The sequence below is a fragment of the Micromonas commoda genome, chromosome 9 (assembly GCF_000090985.2).
Source record: "Micromonas commoda chromosome 9, complete sequence".
In the NCBI taxonomy this organism is placed as follows: Eukaryota; Viridiplantae; Chlorophyta; class Mamiellophyceae; order Mamiellales; family Mamiellaceae; genus Micromonas; species Micromonas commoda.
This window is the reverse complement of record NC_013046.1, coordinates 670,246-687,380: the sequence shown is the minus strand read 5'-3', so window position 1 is coordinate 687,380 and position 17,135 is coordinate 670,246. Positions and strand designations below refer to the sequence as shown.

At 61.7% G+C, this 17,135-nt stretch overlaps 8 protein-coding genes across 8 annotated transcripts; 4 read left to right on the top strand and 4 right to left on the bottom strand.

Moving 5' to 3' along the window:
* Positions 1-100: 100 nt before the first annotated feature.
* On the top strand, positions 101-1,709 carry MICPUN_61372 (predicted protein; the record flags this gene model as incomplete). Its single annotated transcript, XM_002504575.1, has 2 exons — positions 101-239; positions 376-1,709. 2 exons carry the CDS (start codon positions 101-103, stop codon positions 1,707-1,709), a joined length of 1,473 nt encoding a protein of 490 aa, XP_002504621.1.
* Positions 1,710-1,814: 105 nt separating this feature from the next.
* Positions 1,815-3,932, bottom strand: MICPUN_61371 (predicted protein; the record flags this gene model as incomplete). The annotated part of the gene is made up of 1 exon (XM_002504256.1): positions 1,815-3,932. One exon carries the CDS (start codon positions 3,930-3,932, stop codon positions 1,815-1,817), a length of 2,118 nt encoding a protein of 705 aa, XP_002504302.1.
* Positions 3,933-4,398: 466 nt separating this feature from the next.
* On the top strand, positions 4,399-7,113 carry MICPUN_61370 (predicted protein; the record flags this gene model as incomplete). The annotated part of the gene is made up of 1 exon (XM_002504574.1): positions 4,399-7,113. One exon carries the CDS (start codon positions 4,399-4,401, stop codon positions 7,111-7,113), a length of 2,715 nt encoding a protein of 904 aa, XP_002504620.1.
* Positions 7,114-7,160: 47 nt separating this feature from the next.
* On the bottom strand, positions 7,161-8,621 carry MICPUN_50575 (hypothetical protein; the record flags this gene model as incomplete). The annotated part of the gene is made up of 1 exon (XM_002504255.1): positions 7,161-8,621. The coding sequence occupies one exon, from the start codon at positions 8,619-8,621 to the stop codon at positions 7,164-7,166; it is 1,458 nt and encodes a 485-aa protein (XP_002504301.1). The 3' UTR covers positions 7,161-7,163.
* A 1,710-nt stretch (positions 8,622-10,331) lies between these two features.
* Positions 10,332-10,721, top strand: MICPUN_102327 (predicted protein; the record flags this gene model as incomplete). Its single annotated transcript, XM_002504573.1, has 1 exon — positions 10,332-10,721. One exon carries the CDS (start codon positions 10,332-10,334, stop codon positions 10,719-10,721), a length of 390 nt encoding a protein of 129 aa, XP_002504619.1.
* Positions 10,722-10,841: 120 nt separating this feature from the next.
* On the bottom strand, positions 10,842-11,399 carry MICPUN_84637 (predicted protein; the record flags this gene model as incomplete). The annotated part of the gene is made up of 1 exon (XM_002504254.1): positions 10,842-11,399. The coding sequence occupies one exon, from the start codon at positions 11,397-11,399 to the stop codon at positions 10,842-10,844; it is 558 nt and encodes a 185-aa protein (XP_002504300.1).
* A 270-nt stretch (positions 11,400-11,669) lies between these two features.
* On the top strand, positions 11,670-14,738 carry MICPUN_97868 (predicted protein; the record flags this gene model as incomplete). The annotated part of the gene is given in 3 exon segments (XM_002504572.1): positions 11,670-12,374; positions 12,393-13,956; positions 14,029-14,738. 3 exon segments carry the CDS (start codon positions 11,670-11,672, stop codon positions 14,736-14,738), a joined length of 2,979 nt encoding a protein of 992 aa, XP_002504618.1.
* A 44-nt stretch (positions 14,739-14,782) lies between these two features.
* MICPUN_61365 (predicted protein) lies at positions 14,783-15,472 on the bottom strand (the record flags this gene model as incomplete). Its single annotated transcript, XM_002504253.1, has 2 exons — positions 14,783-15,148; positions 15,221-15,472. The coding sequence occupies 2 exons, from the start codon at positions 15,470-15,472 to the stop codon at positions 14,786-14,788; spliced, it is 615 nt and encodes a 204-aa protein (XP_002504299.1). The 3' UTR covers positions 14,783-14,785.
* Between the last annotated feature and the right edge of the window lie 1,663 nt (positions 15,473-17,135).

Genomic DNA, 17,135 nt, shown 5'->3' with positions numbered 1-17,135 from the left:
TTCGCGGTCGCGTTTCAACCTGAAGTTTTGGCGCGGAGCGTCGAAGCAGTTCAGCCCGCGCGTGAGAGTCGAGGGAGGCCCGCGCGGTAGCTCGCGCGTCATGTTCGACGATCTCGACGACGATGAGCCCGAGGCGTGGCCGCGGGTGGAGCAGCGCCGGCTCGACGAGTCGTTGAGGTGCGCCATATGTGGCGATCTCTTTGGCATGCCCGTCAGCTTCGCCACGTGCACGCACACCTGTGAGTAGTTCGGAAGCGCCCCGTTCCCAGCCCCGCGTCGATCGCCGTGCCCCGTGCTCGTATCCCACGCCCCGGTCCCGGCATATCGACCTCCCCTGACCCGCGTCCCTCCCTCCCGCCTCCCGCCGCATCGCAGATTGCTCGCTCTGCATCCGGCGCACGCTCGAGTTCAAGAAGGAGTGCCCAACCTGCCGCACCGCCGGAGACGAGTCCGACCTGCGCCCGAACCACGCCCTGGAGACGGTGGTCGGAGCGTACAAGGCCGCGAGGGGCGAACTCCTGGCGTGCGCCAGAGTCGGGAACGGCACGACACCGCCCGTCGCGTCCGCGCCGCCCCCGAAAAGGCGAGCCGCGCGCGGAGGAGGGCGGGAGGCCGACGACGGATCGAATGGGAGAAGCGAGGGGCGGGGCGCGAGCGGAGCCGGACGAGCGGAGCCGGACGACCCGCCGCCCGCGGCCGCGAGGCGCTCGACCCGTCGAAGCGCGCAGGCGGACGCGGCCCCGGCGACGACGACACAGCTGGACCCGGCGACGACGAAGGCGAAGGACCGATCGACCAAGAGGACCCGGTCGAGCGCGAGGGGCGCGGCGGCGGAGGACCTACCCGAACCCGGACGGACCAAGCGGCGGTCCGCGGGGATCCGTCCGACGCAGGAGACGGAGACGGAAGAGGCGAACGGGAAAGAGAAAGTTGGACAGGAACTTGGACAGGGGGAGCATGAAATAGGGGAGGAAATAGGGGAGGAGGATGAGGAGGAGGAGAAGGAGGAGGAGAGTCCGCAATCGCCGGCTTCTTGGCGAACGCAGGGAGACGACGACGCAGTCAGCGAGTCCGACTGGGACGGAGGCGACGGATCGGCGGACGTCGTGGACCTCTCCGAAGACGGCGCGGACGCGGGGGCGCCGGCGGCGGACCCGGGCTCCGGACAGAACCAGAGGCCCGGCACGGTGAACTGCCCGATCTGCGGGATCGGGATCCTCGAGGGGCTCATCAACAGCCACATCGACACCTGCCTGATAAGAGCCTCGGAGGGCCGCGTCGGGGAGGTATCCGCGGAGAAAGCGCCGAGGGGACGCGACGGCGCTGACCAGAACATGGCGCCGCGAGCCTGCACCACGGCGAAGCTTCCCAAGCTCGTCTATCACATCATGAAGGACAAGGCGCTGAAGAAGCTGCTCGCCGACGCGGGTCTGAACGCGACTGGCACGCGCGCGCAGATGATATCGCGTCACAAGGAGTTCACCCTCAGGGTGAACGCCAGCATAGACTCCGGTCACGAGCCCAACGTGGCGAACATCGCCAGAGACGTGACCAAACTCGAGAGGGACAGGACCAGGGCGGAGAAGCCGAACGGATTGGTGGTTGGGGCGCTACCGACGGCGGCGGCGGCGGAGACGAACAAGGCGGATACGTTCAACAAACTCATCGCCGCGGTTCGGGAAAGGTCGGCAAACTCGAATCGGGAGTGACGTCTACGTCTAAAGTTAGTCTAGTTTGAAGCACGACTCAGAACATCACTAAATACTAGACTACAGGTTCCTTCGTTCAGGTACCTTAGACTAACTTTTCCTTCTCTAAACCATAGACATCGACGGGGCCGCGACCGTGCTAATCACCTGCGCCTGCGGCGGCGGCGGCGGCGGCACGACGAAGGGCATACCAGTGTATGGGCAGATCATCATCGATCCGGGAGGGTTCATGGTGCAGTCCACCTCGGGATTGTCGGGTTTGTAAGGGCTCTTGCACTTCCTCGGCGCGTCGGGCTTGTACACGGCCACCGCGGGCGAGTACGTGAGCTCCGCTGGGTCGCATTTGATATCCTCTTGCGGATCAGCCGCCGCGATCTCATCGGTCCTCGCGATGCACAGCGTATCTCCCCTCACCTGCTCGTCCTCGGCTCCGGGTGTCCACGTGGGACATTCCGCCGTGCCCAACACGCTGACGCCGATGTCGTCTCCCGAGCGCCGAGGCGTCATCTCCTGAGCGCCGGGTAACGCCGGCATCGATAACGCCGCCCCCTTCCTCTTCTGCTGATACTCCTCCCAGACGATGGGGTTTCCCGGCAGACCGGTGATGAGCACGTCCATGAACTGCTTCAGATTGAACGGGGTGTCCGGCACGTCCATCAACACCATGAGCCTCGTCGACCACTTCACCGGGTCAACCAGACGCTCGGCGTACCTCGCTCCGTACTGAGCGTTCCGACTCGCAAACTCCTCATCGTACCCGTACCCTCCGAAGTAGTCCGAGGCTATCGCGGGACATATCAACTGGCCGTCCTCGAGCTGCCAGGTGCTGTGCGCGGGCACCTCGAACGAGGCGAGCGGAATTTCGCCTCGCGCCGTTCTGGTCTTATGCGTCAAGCCCTCCTTTGCCGTGTACACGATTGTCCGAACGAGCGACACGTACACCGTCACGGGCCTGTCAGTCTCGTTCCTGGCGATCCCGGAGAGGAACATCGTCTCGCCCGGCGCGTATCCACGACGGTCCATGTGGCAGTCGAGGAAAACCTTGCCGAGGCTCACGCTCTTGTTCTCGCCGCACCACTGACCGACGCAATCCTTGCTGCAGCAGAAGCACAGGCTCTCGCAATTCACCGGGTGCACCTCCTTCTCCTGAGGCACGGCGTGCAGCGGCGCCAGGAGCTTGGGGATGGTCGACGATGGACCGTTGATGACCGAAATTATGCGGCGGCACGACGGGTCCATCCGCCACGCGATGTCGATGTGGGAGTAGATGCAGTACCTCACGCTCGCTCGGTCCACCGGCGCGGCGAACACGTCGAGGGGTTCCATCGAGGAGGGAAGGTTACGCGGCAGCTTGAAAGAGAACGGTATGGACGCCCGCGTCGGCGGCAGCTGCACGGCGCTCGCGTCGGGCGGGCCGGGAAGTGGAAGCCCCGGGGCGAGATCCGTCCCGCTCACCTCGTACAGCTGGCAGTACACGTCGTTGTACCCCCTGAAGCCCATCATCGAATCCGCGTCGCGAAGGTTGTGCGCCGACTTGACCTTGAACACCACCCGCCTGGCGCCCTGCTGAAACCCGAACCCGCCCTCCAACTCCGACAACTCGCATGACAGCACGACGACGGACCTGGGCTTCACGCCGTTCGACGCGTTCCCCTCCGCGGGGCCGTACGCGCCCGAGCTGAACACGCCTTTTCCCGCGTGCCTCCACAGCGGCACCGTGACGTCGGCGCCGTTCATCGCGAGCAGCTCGTCCACGTCGAGGAGGCACTCGCCGAGCTCGTCGTCCTTCGTGCCCCAGTCGTAGTCCATGACGCGCAGCACGACCTTCGACCCGTGCGCGGTTTGCAGGGGCATGTCGACGTGACCCTCGTCGGGCGTGGTGGGGTGGCCCCAAACGGCGTCGTCGCCCGCGTTGTCGATGCGCCCCGTGTTGTACGTCGATCCCCAGGCGGTCTTCTGACACCCGTTGTACTTCTTCTCTCCGTGCACGTCCACCCGTCTTCTGTGTTCTCCGGCGCCCTCGTAGTAGTGCCAGTGACACATGCCCACGCCTTCGAGCTTCACCCTGACCCCCCGACAGCTGATCGGACCGTGGGTTTTCAACTCCAGCGTGCCCTGCACCGTCTCGCCCGCGAAGTAGTAGTCCCTAGGGATCACGATGCGGTAGTCCGTGATGGGCTGACCCCAGTTGACCTTCTTCATCTTAGCGCGTCCGCCCGACATGGCTGCGGCTCCGAATTTCGGAGGAGCCCTCCCGCCGTGTCCGATGTGTGTCGGGTGTCCCTTGAATCGCGATCCAGTCAGCAGGAACCTTTTATTCCAAAATGAGACCGCGTCGTCAAAATTCCGTAAGCACAATAACGCACCTACTCATAACTGTTTTCGATGTGAGGTTATCAACTCATGCTGGTATCGCCCAACAACTAATTCCGTCCTGACTGATCCCCTGTGTCCAAAACTGCAGGTACCTTCGGGTAACATTTACGCCCGAGCTGCCGAGCGACGGCGGTGCCAACTCGCTGCTGCTTCGAATTTGGACTTTCTATTAGGGATCCCCCCACACCGCGCGCGTCTGTGAAGAGCCGAGACGGCGGCTCGAGAGGCTCCGAGCCCCAGGACTGCTCGTCTGGGTGCTTCATAAGGCGATAGAGCGAATATCGTCGTCGATCGGTCCCGGGATCGTGGAGAGATGCACGGCGCGAGAAGGCGCGGCGATTACGGCGGTGGTGGGGCGAGGCAGAAGTCGGGCACCCCCGGGGGGGTCGGCAGCCCCGGTCCGAGCAAGCCCACCACGTTCGAGGAGCTCAACAGGCTCCTTCAGAGCCGAAACAGATCCCTCTCCACCCGCATCAACAGCGTCCTGCAGGTGCTCGAGGAGAACAGGGACAACCTGCGCGGGTTCTTCGCCGCGTGCTACCAGACGCTCCTCTGGCAGATCTTCAACTTCGACGACGGCGCGAACGGCTGGCTGCAGTCGGCGTCCTCCGGGAACGAGCGCGACGCGTGGCTGCTGCTCGACTTTTTATCCCCAAACGGACAGTTCATGAAGGCCGTGCTGGCGGCGGACGCGGACGGGCTCATGCAGTTCGCCTTTCCCCTCGAGAGGCTGCCCGAACGGACGCAGAGGATGCTCCGATTAGACCCGGCGGCTCTCAACGCTCGATTGCCGTACCGCAACTGCGTGCAGCGGGACGCGCACGGCAGGGCGCACGTGCACCTGGGGCTGTACCACTACTTCCTGTTCTGGTCCGCCTACTACGCGTGCTCCTCCGCCAGGTCCCCCTACGGCGACGGCGGCGGCGGGCGGGGAGGACGGAACAACCCCTACGGGGGTTACGGTTACGGCGGCGGCGGCGGGGGCCACCGGTCGGGCGCGTGGATGGACTGGCCGATGACCACGCTCGGCGGGCATCGACAGCGGCAGGGTATCCAGCCGTATCGCGAGCTGCTGCTCTCGCACCTGCGATGCTTCCTGCCGCGTGGCGACGAGGCGGGGCGGGGAGGAGGCGCGTGGGGTTCGGGGTCGCAAACAACGCCCGGCGCCGGTTGGCCCCGGGGCCCGGTTGGTGACGCGTCCTACCGCAGGGCCAACCGCGTGGGCGCGAGCCAGGGCGAGATGTTGGTGAGCATCATGGCCGAGTTCTGGCTTCCCGGAGCCAACGAGGGCGCGCTGGGCGCCGGCGCGGCGGTCGGGGCTGGCGGGATGTCGCCGTACGCGACCGGTGTTCTCGACGGCCGATCGAACCGGGCCGCCACTCGCCACCACTCGCCGTCCTCCGCTTCCCCGTACGGTAGGGAGATGAGCCCTCTGTCGACCATGCAGAGGCAGTACTCGTACAACCCCCCGAGCGACGACCTGGTCAACGCCGTCAACCTTCTCGTGACGTACCTCTACGCGGAACCCGACGACATCTCCGGCGACGTCAAGCGCGGCGCACAGCTGTCGGGCGGGGCACAGCTGGGGGCGCCGGTCTCGCCCCGGTCGCCCAGGTCCCCACGCACCCCCGCCACCCCCGCGAGCGGCGGCGGGGGCGGGGGTGGTGGCTTCGAAGCGGTGGGGGCTTCGAAGCGGGTCAACGCGTCGCGCTCAGGGGGATCGCCCGGCGTCCAGGACCTCGGCGTGGACGCGGAGGTTGAACGCGCGAAGGAGATGCTCCAGAAACCCCTGTACAAGTTTCTGAGGGACGCGTTCGTGTACTGGCCCAACGAGAGCACCGCCAACTTGGGTCCCGTCATGAACCTCTGGGTGACGTACCTGATGCCGTGGACTCTGAGCTTTCCGGCGCCGCACCGACGACGTTCGGGGTCGGGCGGATCCCCGACTTCACGCGGCATCGAGAAGTTATCTCGCGGCATCGAGGCGGTCCAGGCGGTCGCGGCGGACATCAAGTCCAACTCCCCGAAGTTCGTGGGTGACAGGTCGCCGCTCTCCTCGTCGGCGTCGCCCAGGCGGACGAAGCAGCCGCTCGACGAGATGCACGTCATGCGCAACGTTCCGTTTTACTGCGAGTTGATGAAGCACTTCCTGGAGCTGTGCTGCAACCGGGTACCCGTCGACGCGGAGGGCACGGCGACTGCGCTCTACAGCGTGCTCAGGTCCTTGGCGTCATGTCCCGAGGCGGTTCGGATCTTGGAGCAGGTCGAGGCTGCGTTCAACGAGTACGCGCCCGTCGACCCTTTCGCTCCGGGTGCATCCGCGAAGGAGCCGCCGCCCCCCACGCCTTACGACGACTTCCTGCCTTACATCCACGAGCAGATCATGGACTGGGATCCGCCTGAGACGACCAACCAGGACCCCATGGCGACTGTCACTCCCATGGGGGCTCCTGGTGCCCGGAGGGGAGCTGATCCGTTCGCTTTGCACGGCGCCGCGAAGCCTCCGGCGGTTTCCCCAAAGTTCTGCATGTTCACGATGGACCAAGAGGGACTTCCCCAGGTTGCGCTCGCGCTCCTGGAACGCCTAGACCGCGATATGGCCCACGTCGGTCCCTCGCATTCCCTTCGTCAGAGGGTGCCGAAGCTGCGCAAGGCTGCATTCACGGTTTTCAGCCTTGAGCGCCTCGGCGAGTCCGTCACGGCGAGGGCAACCTTCAGCACGGAGCTTAACAAGCCTGACAGCAGAACGGACGGAAACGGGAGCGGCAAAAACGCAATCGGGTGGGCCAGACTCGGGAAATCACAAACCACCTCGAAACAGCTTTACAGGGGTGACTGGAACACACGGCCGATTCACGATATGGAGTTTCCACCTTTGGCTCGCCTTTTGATCGCCCTGTCTGAGGAACTGAACAGCGGGTTGGGACTCGAAGGTGAAAAGCGAATTTCATTGCGAGTCTTCGCAGAGTACGGGAGTATGCTCGGGTTGAGCTTTCTGATGCTGTTGTTTTGGTTGTTTTTCGGGTGAGAGCGCGGGTCTTCGTAGAAATAGATTTTAGTCTCTACGCTACAGTACTATCATCGGTCTAGAACTAATAAGCGCAACAACACAGAGATCACGAGCGTGAGAAGAATAGAGTGACGAAAACCGCTGTCTTCGCAAACGCCGCACAGACCAAATTGGTAGCATGCCTCGAAGCCCTGATCACTATCGTAATAACTGCACCAACCTCCTTCTCTCACGGCAAGTTGCCGTTCGCCGCATTGTTTGGCTGCTTCTTGCGCGACAAGGGGATCTTTGTCTGTTGTTTTGTAACGGTTGCAAATGCAATAAGGAGTCTCTTGTATCTCCGGATCATACGCGCAAGTTCCGTTTCCGCTGCAATGTCGTTTTTGATTGTCCCACGGACACATGTGCTGGCATCGCTCGCCGTACCAAAAATCCTCACACACGCATTTGCCGACATCATCGCACTGTCCGTGTCCGGAACAAACTCGTCCTGTCATCACGCCATCAGTATCTTCACGATAACGAGTATCAGGAAATTTTCCGATGTTGTGTTCGGCGCGTACAGCAAGATAATCTTCTTCTGTCCCAACAGGACAAGAGTGCTCGCACTTGATTCCAGCTGTTCCGAATGGGCAATCGCAAGTCGATAATTCGCCGTCGTCAGCTTCCAAACATTCCCCGATACCTGAGCACACTTTTCCTAGATCATCGGTTGGGCACTGCGATTGTGAAATTGCAAACATTGCCCCTCCCGCTGCAACTGTGACAAACTTGTACTCCGTCGCGACGCCGAGCGCAAAGTGCATCGGCTGATCCATTTTGTAGATGGAACCTTGCATTTTCAGAAACGGTTCGACGCATTCACATTTCGTGTTTGCTCCAAAATCAACACATTTCCCTTCGTTGACGGCATCGGTATCTCCTCGAGACGCCGTGTACTTGCAAGTGCCTGCACCTGCACAGTTACATTCGCAACCCTGCTCCCACGCGTACACAGTGAGGTCTGGAGGAGGCGCTGGAGGAGCGTCTTCGCCGGCGACCAGGCTTGACGCGTCGGGCTTTGGAGGGGCTGGAGGCGATTTCTGAGCTGTACAAGTTCCCATCGGATCATCTCCTGTGGCGTCATAATTGTGCGCACAGGCGCCGCAATCGCAAGTGCCTAACTGCCCCAATGAGTTCGTTCCCCAAATGTAGACGTTCCCGGAGCTGGATCGCGCGATGGTTTGAAAGTTACCTGCCTCGAGATGCGTGATTATGGCGTCGCTTTCATACCTGATTTTCCCAGTGACCTGTGCGGTGTATTCTATCTCCACTGTCCCGTTTCCAATTGTCTCCTCTCTCTTCTGTTGCACAAAATAGTCCCAGTGCTCGATGCGCGTCGGTTTATCAATCATTTCCGGCTGGTAATAGTGTTGTGTCTTGTGAAATCTGTCGGGCTCGCGCCGAAGGCTTTGATATCCGAGTCCGAGCTGGCCAAAGTAATTATCGCCCCATGCGAATATTTCTCCACTTTTCAGCAACGCCATCGTATGATGTGAACCAGCAGTCAGTCCAATGATCTCAGGATACGCTTCCTCCTCTTCGTCGACGACGCCACCTCCGATCCCGGTGGTTGCGTTATTCGGGTTCGCTCCGCCTGCAGATTGTCCAGGTGCGAGTGGTGGAGCTGGGAAAGCCGGAGGTGGTGGGGGTGGAGATGGCAAATTTGTCTTGATGAGCAGTGGCCCGATTCTCGATGGTCGGACCTCGCGATTGAAGTACTTTCCGGTCACGTTGTCGAACTTATTCGGCGTGAAGACGTCTGTGTTGTGAGCCATCCGATAGTAATTCTGTGTTTTACCGATTTGCCCGTGGAAGTTATCTCCCCATCCGTAGAGCTCGTTGTCCTGTGAAACAGCGACGGAATGGCCTCCTTCCAAAACTTTTTCAGTTCCTCCCGCGACGTGGCCACCCGCGGCAATCAACTTCATCGGAGGCATGAATTCACCTTCCAGCGTTTGAATGATCTTCGTTGGCTTCTTCACCGAACCCAGACAAGGGTCGAAGTGCATTCCGTCGGGATTTTGGCATCCGCCCAAACCCAGCTGCCCTTCGTGGTTTGCGCCCCAGGTGTAAACCGCCCCGGTGAACGTCAGGGCGACGCTGTGGCCAGCCGCGGCGGACACGTTCACCACGGACTCGCCTCCGACGTCGATCGAGGTGGGAATGCTCGTGAACGGCATGTCCTCGGCGCTCATGTCGACGCCGAGCTGCCCGTACTGGTTGCTGCCAAACGCAAAAACTCGCCCGCCGCTGACGAGCACCAGGGTGTGCTCCAGGCCCACCGCCGCGTCGATGACCTCCTGCTTCTGACCGTTCCCCGTGTACAGCTCGAGCAACGTCGGGGTGAATCGGGTGTCCGTGTCCTCCGCGCCCGTGGTGCCCATTCCGAGCTGCCCGCGGTCGTTCCTTCCCCAGATGTACATGTCTCCCTCCTCCTGTCCGGCAGTCAAGTCAACAACGGCGCGTTAGTTCAGAGAGCGAGCTTTCGGTGGGGCGGCGTGAGAGCGAGGATCGGTCCTCACCGTTATTGCGACGGCGTGGAACTGCCCGGATATTATGCGTTGCAGGTTCGCCTGCACCTTGCCCATCGCCTCGTGCCCGAGAGACGGGACGTACTGTGGGTCGCACTGATTCGGTTTCGGCTGGTTGCCCTGCGGGAGTCATCGCGGGTTCGTGAGCTCGGTTGAGAGATGAATCGCGGGTTTCTCTCCGCGACGGGCGGCTAGCTTGGGGACTCACCTGGCCTGGCATGTGATCGATGCCGAGCTGTCCGAATCGGTTCAAGCCCCACGCGTGCACGTGCCTGTACGCGTTCTGCGAGCGGGGAAGAGGTGAAGATCCGTCAGCGAGCGAGGGCGACGAGACGATTGACGAGCGGTCTGGGACGTACCATCTGCGCGGACGCCTGGGCGCTGAAGCACACTAGCAGTGTGATGAACGTCAGCCATCTATGAACCCATCGACCGCTGGCGATGCCCTCCTGGCCCGCCATCTCGGAATGGGCGTGGGGAGAAAGTCCGTGTTGTTTTTTCAAAGTTTGACTTCGGCAGCGGCACTTCACTCTCCGCGGAGCAGAGGAGCCGAAGAGAGGGCCGTTCCCCGAAAGCCCGAGGTATGTGTCACAAGTCGAGGAGCGCCTCAATCAGATGAGGAGGAGACTGCACACAACGCTGCTCGCGCCGGTGCGCTCGCTCATGGAGGCGAACCGGTCGCCTTCCATGAGAGCGCTGGACCTCACGGGCAGCAGCGATCTGCTGTGCGTGAACATGGTTTGCGAGAAGGTTGGAGAACCTTGCGTTTGCAGGCTGAGCAGGGTTCTGGAGAGGAACGGCCGCGAGCTGCGATCTCTGGTTCTGGCCGGGAATAAGCTCACGCAACTGCCGGCGAGCGTTTTCGAGCTGCAGCACCTGCAGGTGCTCGACCTTAGCGAAAACGAGCTGACGGAGATACCCGCCGATGTCGTGAAGCTGGAGAGCCTGAAGATCCTGGACGTGAGGAACAACCCGATCTCGGGGATACCCAAGGACGTGGCGAAGCGTTTCTACGGACTCGTAGAGATTCGATGGGACGGCAGCGACACGTGATTAGGATAGGTGGCGGACTTCTCGCTGCCGATAGCGTTAACCTTAGCTATAGCTAGATGGGACGACGAGGACCGCGATGACACTTACGAAGGTATTAAACAACTCGAGAGGGACGGACTCTCAGAACCCAACGGACTTCCATCCCTTCTTCTGCAGCGCCAGCCGCAGGGTCTTGATCCTCTTGCGCTGTGTCTCCGCGCTCTTGGGCGCGTCGACGCGGCCCGACGTCCTGTAATCCACCCTGGCGAGCGACGAGGACCCGGAAGGATCGGGCGCGAAGAAGAACTCCACGTCGTCGACGAGCCCCAGCCTCGGGGACTTGTACTCCACGTAGAGGTAGTCCGACAGCTTGGTCACGATGTTGGTCTCGTATCCGTCGCAATCGGTGTTTTGTATCACGTCGACCAGCTCCTCCATGGCCTGCTCCTGCGTCGCCGGGTTCCTGATGCCGCGACCCTCCTGGGGGTTGTACGTCCACGGCGGGACGAAGTGTGAATCGTCGTTGAGGTCCTCGGCGGTGGACACGCAATTGGGCGCGGGGGGGCAAAGACCGAGAGTTATGATATCGCCATACTGGTGAAGACCGAGCCCCTGTGGCCTCTCCTGCGACCCTCCCGCGCCGAGAACCCCGTCGAAAAGCCCGCCCAACACGAGAGGCGTGAGCGTGCCATTCAGCATGAGCTCGCGCCTGCCCCGAGAAGCCTTAGGCTCCGGCACGTCCGAATGGCCCTCCGCGACGCAACGCATCGGAGTCGCTTTTCGCGCAACGCGCTGCTTCGCAGGGCATTGGAAACGAGCTCCGATGACACTGAAACTGGCGAGGGAGGTGCTGCACATGGTTCGTGCGCGTCTCGTTGTGTGGATAAGTTAATCTGACTCGTTCGTGCCCACGCAACTTCGCGAAAAGCGGCTCGAACTGAAATCACTCAACACGACGCCGCCAGCGGGATGGAGAAGGCGGTCGAGCGTCTGTCGGGGTTGCAGAAGTTCCCCGACAACATAAGGAACATTTGCGTCCTCGCACACGTTGACCACGGCAAGACCACCCTCTCCGACGGCCTCATAGCCCACAATGGGTTCATCAGTCAGAAGCTCGCGGGGAAGTTGAGGTTCATGGACTTCCTGGACGACGAGCAGCGACGGGGCATCACCATGAAGAGCGCCGCGATATCCTTGCTTTACACCCCGAAATGCGCCGTGGGCGGGGACGAGGCGCAACCGGAACCACTGCTCATCAACCTCATCGACTCACCGGGGCACGTCGACTTCTGCAGCGAGGTTTCCACCGCGGCTCGCCTCAGCGACGGAGGGCTCGTGGTGGTGGACGTGGTGGAGGGCATCTGCGTGCAGACCCACGCGGTGCTCAGGCAGGCTTGGGAGGAACGCCTGCAGGTGTGCCTCGTGTTCAACAAGCTCGATAGGCTCATCGTCGAGATGGGATACACTCCCACGGAGGCGTACGAGCGGATGAGGAACCTGCTCAACGAGATCAACGGAGTCATGAGCGCCTTCGTCTCGGAGAAGTTCATCTCGCAGGCGGACACGCTGCTGGCGACGTCCACGGAGGGAGGAGCGCTCGATCACGGCGGGAGGGATGACGGCGGCGAAGGGAGGGACGACGAGATGCACGACGACGACGACATCGAATCCGACGTCGTCACCGACGCCGAGCACTCCACCGACACCTTCAGCGTCGAGCGGGGCAACGTGGCCTTCGCGTGCGCCGCCGACGGGTGGGCGTTTCGAACCGACGCGTTCGCCGAGATGTACGCGTCGAAACTGGGGTGCTCGTGCACGGCGCTGCGACGGGGACTGTGGGGTGACTGGTTCTTCAGTCCCAAGACGCGAAAGATCGTGGGTAAAAAGGCGGCGGGGGGTAAGCTCAAGCCCCTGTTCGTGCAGTGCGTGCTCGATCCCATCTGGAAGCTGTACAAGGTGGCCGAGGCGGAGAGGCACGGGTACCCTCCCGAGGGCGGGAAGGACCTGGCCGCGATGGCGGCGTCCCTCAAGGTGGACGTCGCGGAGAAGGACCTTAAGAGCGCGGATCGGAAGACGGCGCTGGAGGCTGTCATGAAGGCTTGGCTGCCCCTGTCCCCGGCTATCCTGGAGATGGTGGCGCACCGCCTGCCCTCCCCGACCGGGTCGTCAAAACGCAGGGTGCACAGGCTGATGCCGGCGCCGACGCTGAAGCAGACGCTGGCGGCGGACGACGACGCCGCCCTCGCGGCGTCGCGCAAGGCTGTGTCGAGGTGCGACGCGTCGGAGGGATCCGTCACGACCGCTTTCATCAGTAAGATGCTCGCGGCGCCGGCTTCGGCGGTTCACGGAAAGTCGACGGAAAGGAATGGGGGGGCGTCTGTGTTTCTCGGGTTCGGCCGCGTGTACTCGGGCGCGCTCAGGGAAGGGGACGTCGTGTACGTGATCAACGGCGCGTACGATCCGAGCGAACCGGACGACGGCTCCTGCGAGGAGATCGTCGTGGAGGAGCTGTACCTGATGATGGGTCAGGGCATGTTCAGGGTCAAGGAGGTGCCGGCGGGAAATATCCTCGCCGTCGGTGGATTGGACAGGCACGTGCTGAAGAGCGCCACGCTGTCCAGCAGCAAAATGTGCGCGCCGTTCGGAAACATGATGTTTCAGGTGGCGCCCATCGTGAAGGTCGCCGTGGAGCCGGAGAGCGTCGCGGACATGCCGGCGCTCGTTGAGGGTCTGCGCCTGCTGAACCGCTCGGACGCCTTCGTGGAGGTTGGCCTGATGGAGACCGGGGAACACGTCATCGCGGCAGCTGGCGAGGTGCACTTGGAGCGCTGCATCGCGGATCTTCGAGAGAGGTTCGCCAAAATCGATTTGAAGGTGTCGCCTCCTCTCGTGTCCTTCAGGGAGGGCGTCTCGACGACTGGATCGGCGACGGTGACGACGTCAAACGGGCTGCTCACAATCAAGGCCACCGCGGCACCCTTGCCGCCTTTCTTCCCCCGTGTCATCGAGGATTCCGCTGACAGTCTAAAGCAAATCCTGCTGTCGGCGCATCAAAAGGCAGGAGACGCCGCGGACACGCTCGTCCCTGAGATTATGGGCAAGTTGAACAAGGCGAGGGAGGCTGTTGCGATTGACGGCGACGGCTCTGAAGATGTTATCGAGAAGACTCTGTCATCCGCTTGGTCGCTTGGGCCGAAGCACGTCGGACCAAACCTGATGAGTGTCGGCAAGATGCTCGATGGTGATCGAGGCCGGGTCATCGCTCCCCTGGGTAATCCATCGGTTGGGGAGCACTTAAAGCTGCCGGTGAAGACGTGCGAGAACAAGGCTGAGAAACAAAACGGAATTATTGATTTCTCTGATGCCAACGTGGTGAAAACGATCGAAGGGAACGCTCTCACGGGATTTCAGATGGCGTGCGAGAGAGGTCCGCTCTGCGAAGAGCCCCTCTTTGGTGTGACTGTTCAGCTCGAAGTGTATTCGAAGGTTGACGCGGAGGCTGGCGGTGACGGCGAGGTTGGCGAGGCACAGTACGGACCATTTTCTGGTCAGGTGGCCAGTGCCGCGAGGGAAGCCATCCGGAAGGCCGTTCTCAAGGCTGGTCCGAGACTGGTCGAGGCTATGTATCTCTCAGTCATCAGCACGACTTCCGAGGCTCTGGGAGGCACATATTCTGTCCTTGGACGCAGACGGGCCAAGGTCATCTCCGAGAGCATTCGAGAGGGGACGGGCGTGTTCATCATCCACAGCTACCTTCCCGTAGCAGAGTCTTTCGGGTTCGCGGACGAGCTTCGACAGTGTAGCTCCGGTGCGTCTAATGCGCAGCTCATGCTCAGTCATTGGGAACACCTGGACATCGACCCTTTCTTCAAGCCTAAAACGGAAGAGGAGCGCGAGGAGTTTGGGGAAGACGGTTACGTGGGACCGAACATGGCTCGTCAACTAGTGGATGCGACGAGACGCAGAAAAGGACTAAAGGTCGAGGAGACTATCGTCAAGGATGCCACGAAGCAGCGGACGCTTTCAAGAAAGGCATGATAGGACTAGCCTAGAATACGCATGCGCCAAGATGAGAGCATCAGTCATCAGACGAAGAAGTTGTCGGAGTAGTTGTGCTTTGCCTTCTTGCTCAGAGCGACGAATCCGGCCATGGCCTCTTCCTTCGACTTTCCCTTCCAGCCTGTGTGACCTCTCCAAATCGCTTTGCCGATGTAATCGACCGCGCCGAGATCGTTCCACTGAGGTTCTTCCTCGGTGCAGTCGCCGCTCTCGATTTGCATCTTGGCGCCCAGGATCTCGTAGAAGATCTCGGGCCTGACGGCGACGCCGCCGGGCTTCTTGAAGATCCTCCACTTCCTGTTCATGCGATCGTGCTGCTCGAGGGCGCTCTTGAACTCCGCATCGGTGACTTCGGGAAACTTGTACCTGTTCAGCTCGGCGTCGATTGCCTGTGGGGGATTCAGCGCGCGGTGATTTTTAGCCTGTCAAGCGCCGCACTCGGTAAAACGGAAACCGCTCACCTTCTGTTGTTCCATGGCTTTCTGCTCCTCTGGAGGCAGCAGCGTCTCCCTTCGGAACTTGTCCTTGAACTTAGAGAACGCGTTGACGCCGTAAACGTTGAAGAAATCGGAGAGGTTGGCGCGTTGAGCTGCTGGTTTGGTGTCGGAATGAGGTCCGGGCCTCTCGAATCCATACAGTAGAGCCATCGCGGCCACATCCTCGAGGCTGACGTCGATGCGCTGACCGGATGATTCGAAATCGATGGCGGTCATGTCGTTTCGTGTCTAGTATTGAACTGGGGAGCTTGTTTCGAGCAACGCACTGTACCGTTGGTCGGTGGGGAAGTCGAATGTGGGCCCTTGAGGACGAGCGCGCCCAAGAATAAACGCCTCCTCGCCTTCAAGAGCCATCCCGAAAGAAACGCTCGGTTTGATTTTCGGTTTGAATGTTTGGCAAAAAATCGGACCGTTGGAATTTTTCGCTCCGGTCCCGAGATAAAATGAGCCTCAAAGGGGCGCCCCGCTCCACCGCGCGTGCAGTGGGTTCGTGTGCTGAGGCGTGCGACCCGCCCTGGCGCATGTATCAAGAGGCGGACGCCGTATCGGTGACGTCGTCTCAGGCGTACGGGCAATCCCCAGGTCCCCAGGGGAGGTCCCGGTCAAGAACTCAGGTGCGTCATTGCGCCACGACTTTTTGTTGCATCCCGAAAATCTCTAATGCCCCCCCGCCACGAAACACGCGCGTCCATCGCGTCGCCCTCGCACCCGGCTCACTGGCGCCTTCATTATTTCCCCGTAGGCCCTCATGAGCGCCACGATGGACGAGGACCGGTACCTGAACCTCCAGAACGAGAATCGGAGGCTCAAGAAGGAGCTCGATGCGAGGGAGACCAAGCACAAGCAGACCCTCGCTCGATTGGCGAGGGCGGAGGAAGCCGCGAAGCGTGCGACGCTCGCTGCTTCTTCCAAGCTGGGCGGTAGCGCGGCAGATAAGATGGCTGCACCCACCGCGGCTCGCCTGTTCGCCGCGGAGCAGCGCGCGGCCGAGCTCGAGGAGGAGTCCAGGGAGCTGACGCGCAAGCTGCAGAAGGAGCACGAGAAGACGGCGCACTTCAAGAACCTGTGCAAAGAGTACAAGGCGAAGCTCGACGACGCGCTCAAGATGGCGCGCGGCATCAAACCCTCGAAGAAGACGGCCGCGGATATCGGCTCCGTCTCCGTCCCCAGGCTCCCCGACATGGACACCAGCTCCAGACGCGGAGATTCCATGGCGGAGCAGCTTCGGCAGGAGCGCGTGCGCGCGACCACGCTCGCCTCGGAGGTTGAGTCCCTCAGGCGCCAGCTCAGGCAGATGGAGGTGACGAAGGGCTCGACACCCGCCGCGGGCGCCCCGGCGACGAAGGCGTCGAACGACGCGTGGGTTTTGGAGCATTTCGTCCAGGATCGCAGGAATTACCTCCTCGACCGCTCGACGTCCAAGGTTTACACCAAGCCGCTGACGCCGGATGAGTGGCCGGAGCCCGTGGGACGCATGTCCGGCGGTCGAATCGTGAGGCCCACGAACAAGGACGACGTGTTCGTGGCGCTCGACGCCTACCTAAAGCGCGAACAGATCCACCTGAAGGAGGCGTTTGATAAGTTTGACGCCGACAAGAGCGAATCGCTCTCCACCGCCGAGCTCGGCAGGTTCCTGGACGCCGTGATGCCCGGCGTCAAGCCGGCGCAGCAGAAGTACTTCCGCGCCATGGTGGACATCAACTCGGACGGGAAGGTGACCTATCAGGAGCTCGTCGACGCGATGAAGAACTGCGTGGTGATTGGCGAGAGGACGGCGGATAGCGCGTCGAGCGAGATGCGCCCGGTGCTGAAGAAGCTCAGGTCGTACATCAAGGCGAAACTCTCCACCCTCGCGACCGTGTTCAACCAGTTTGACAAG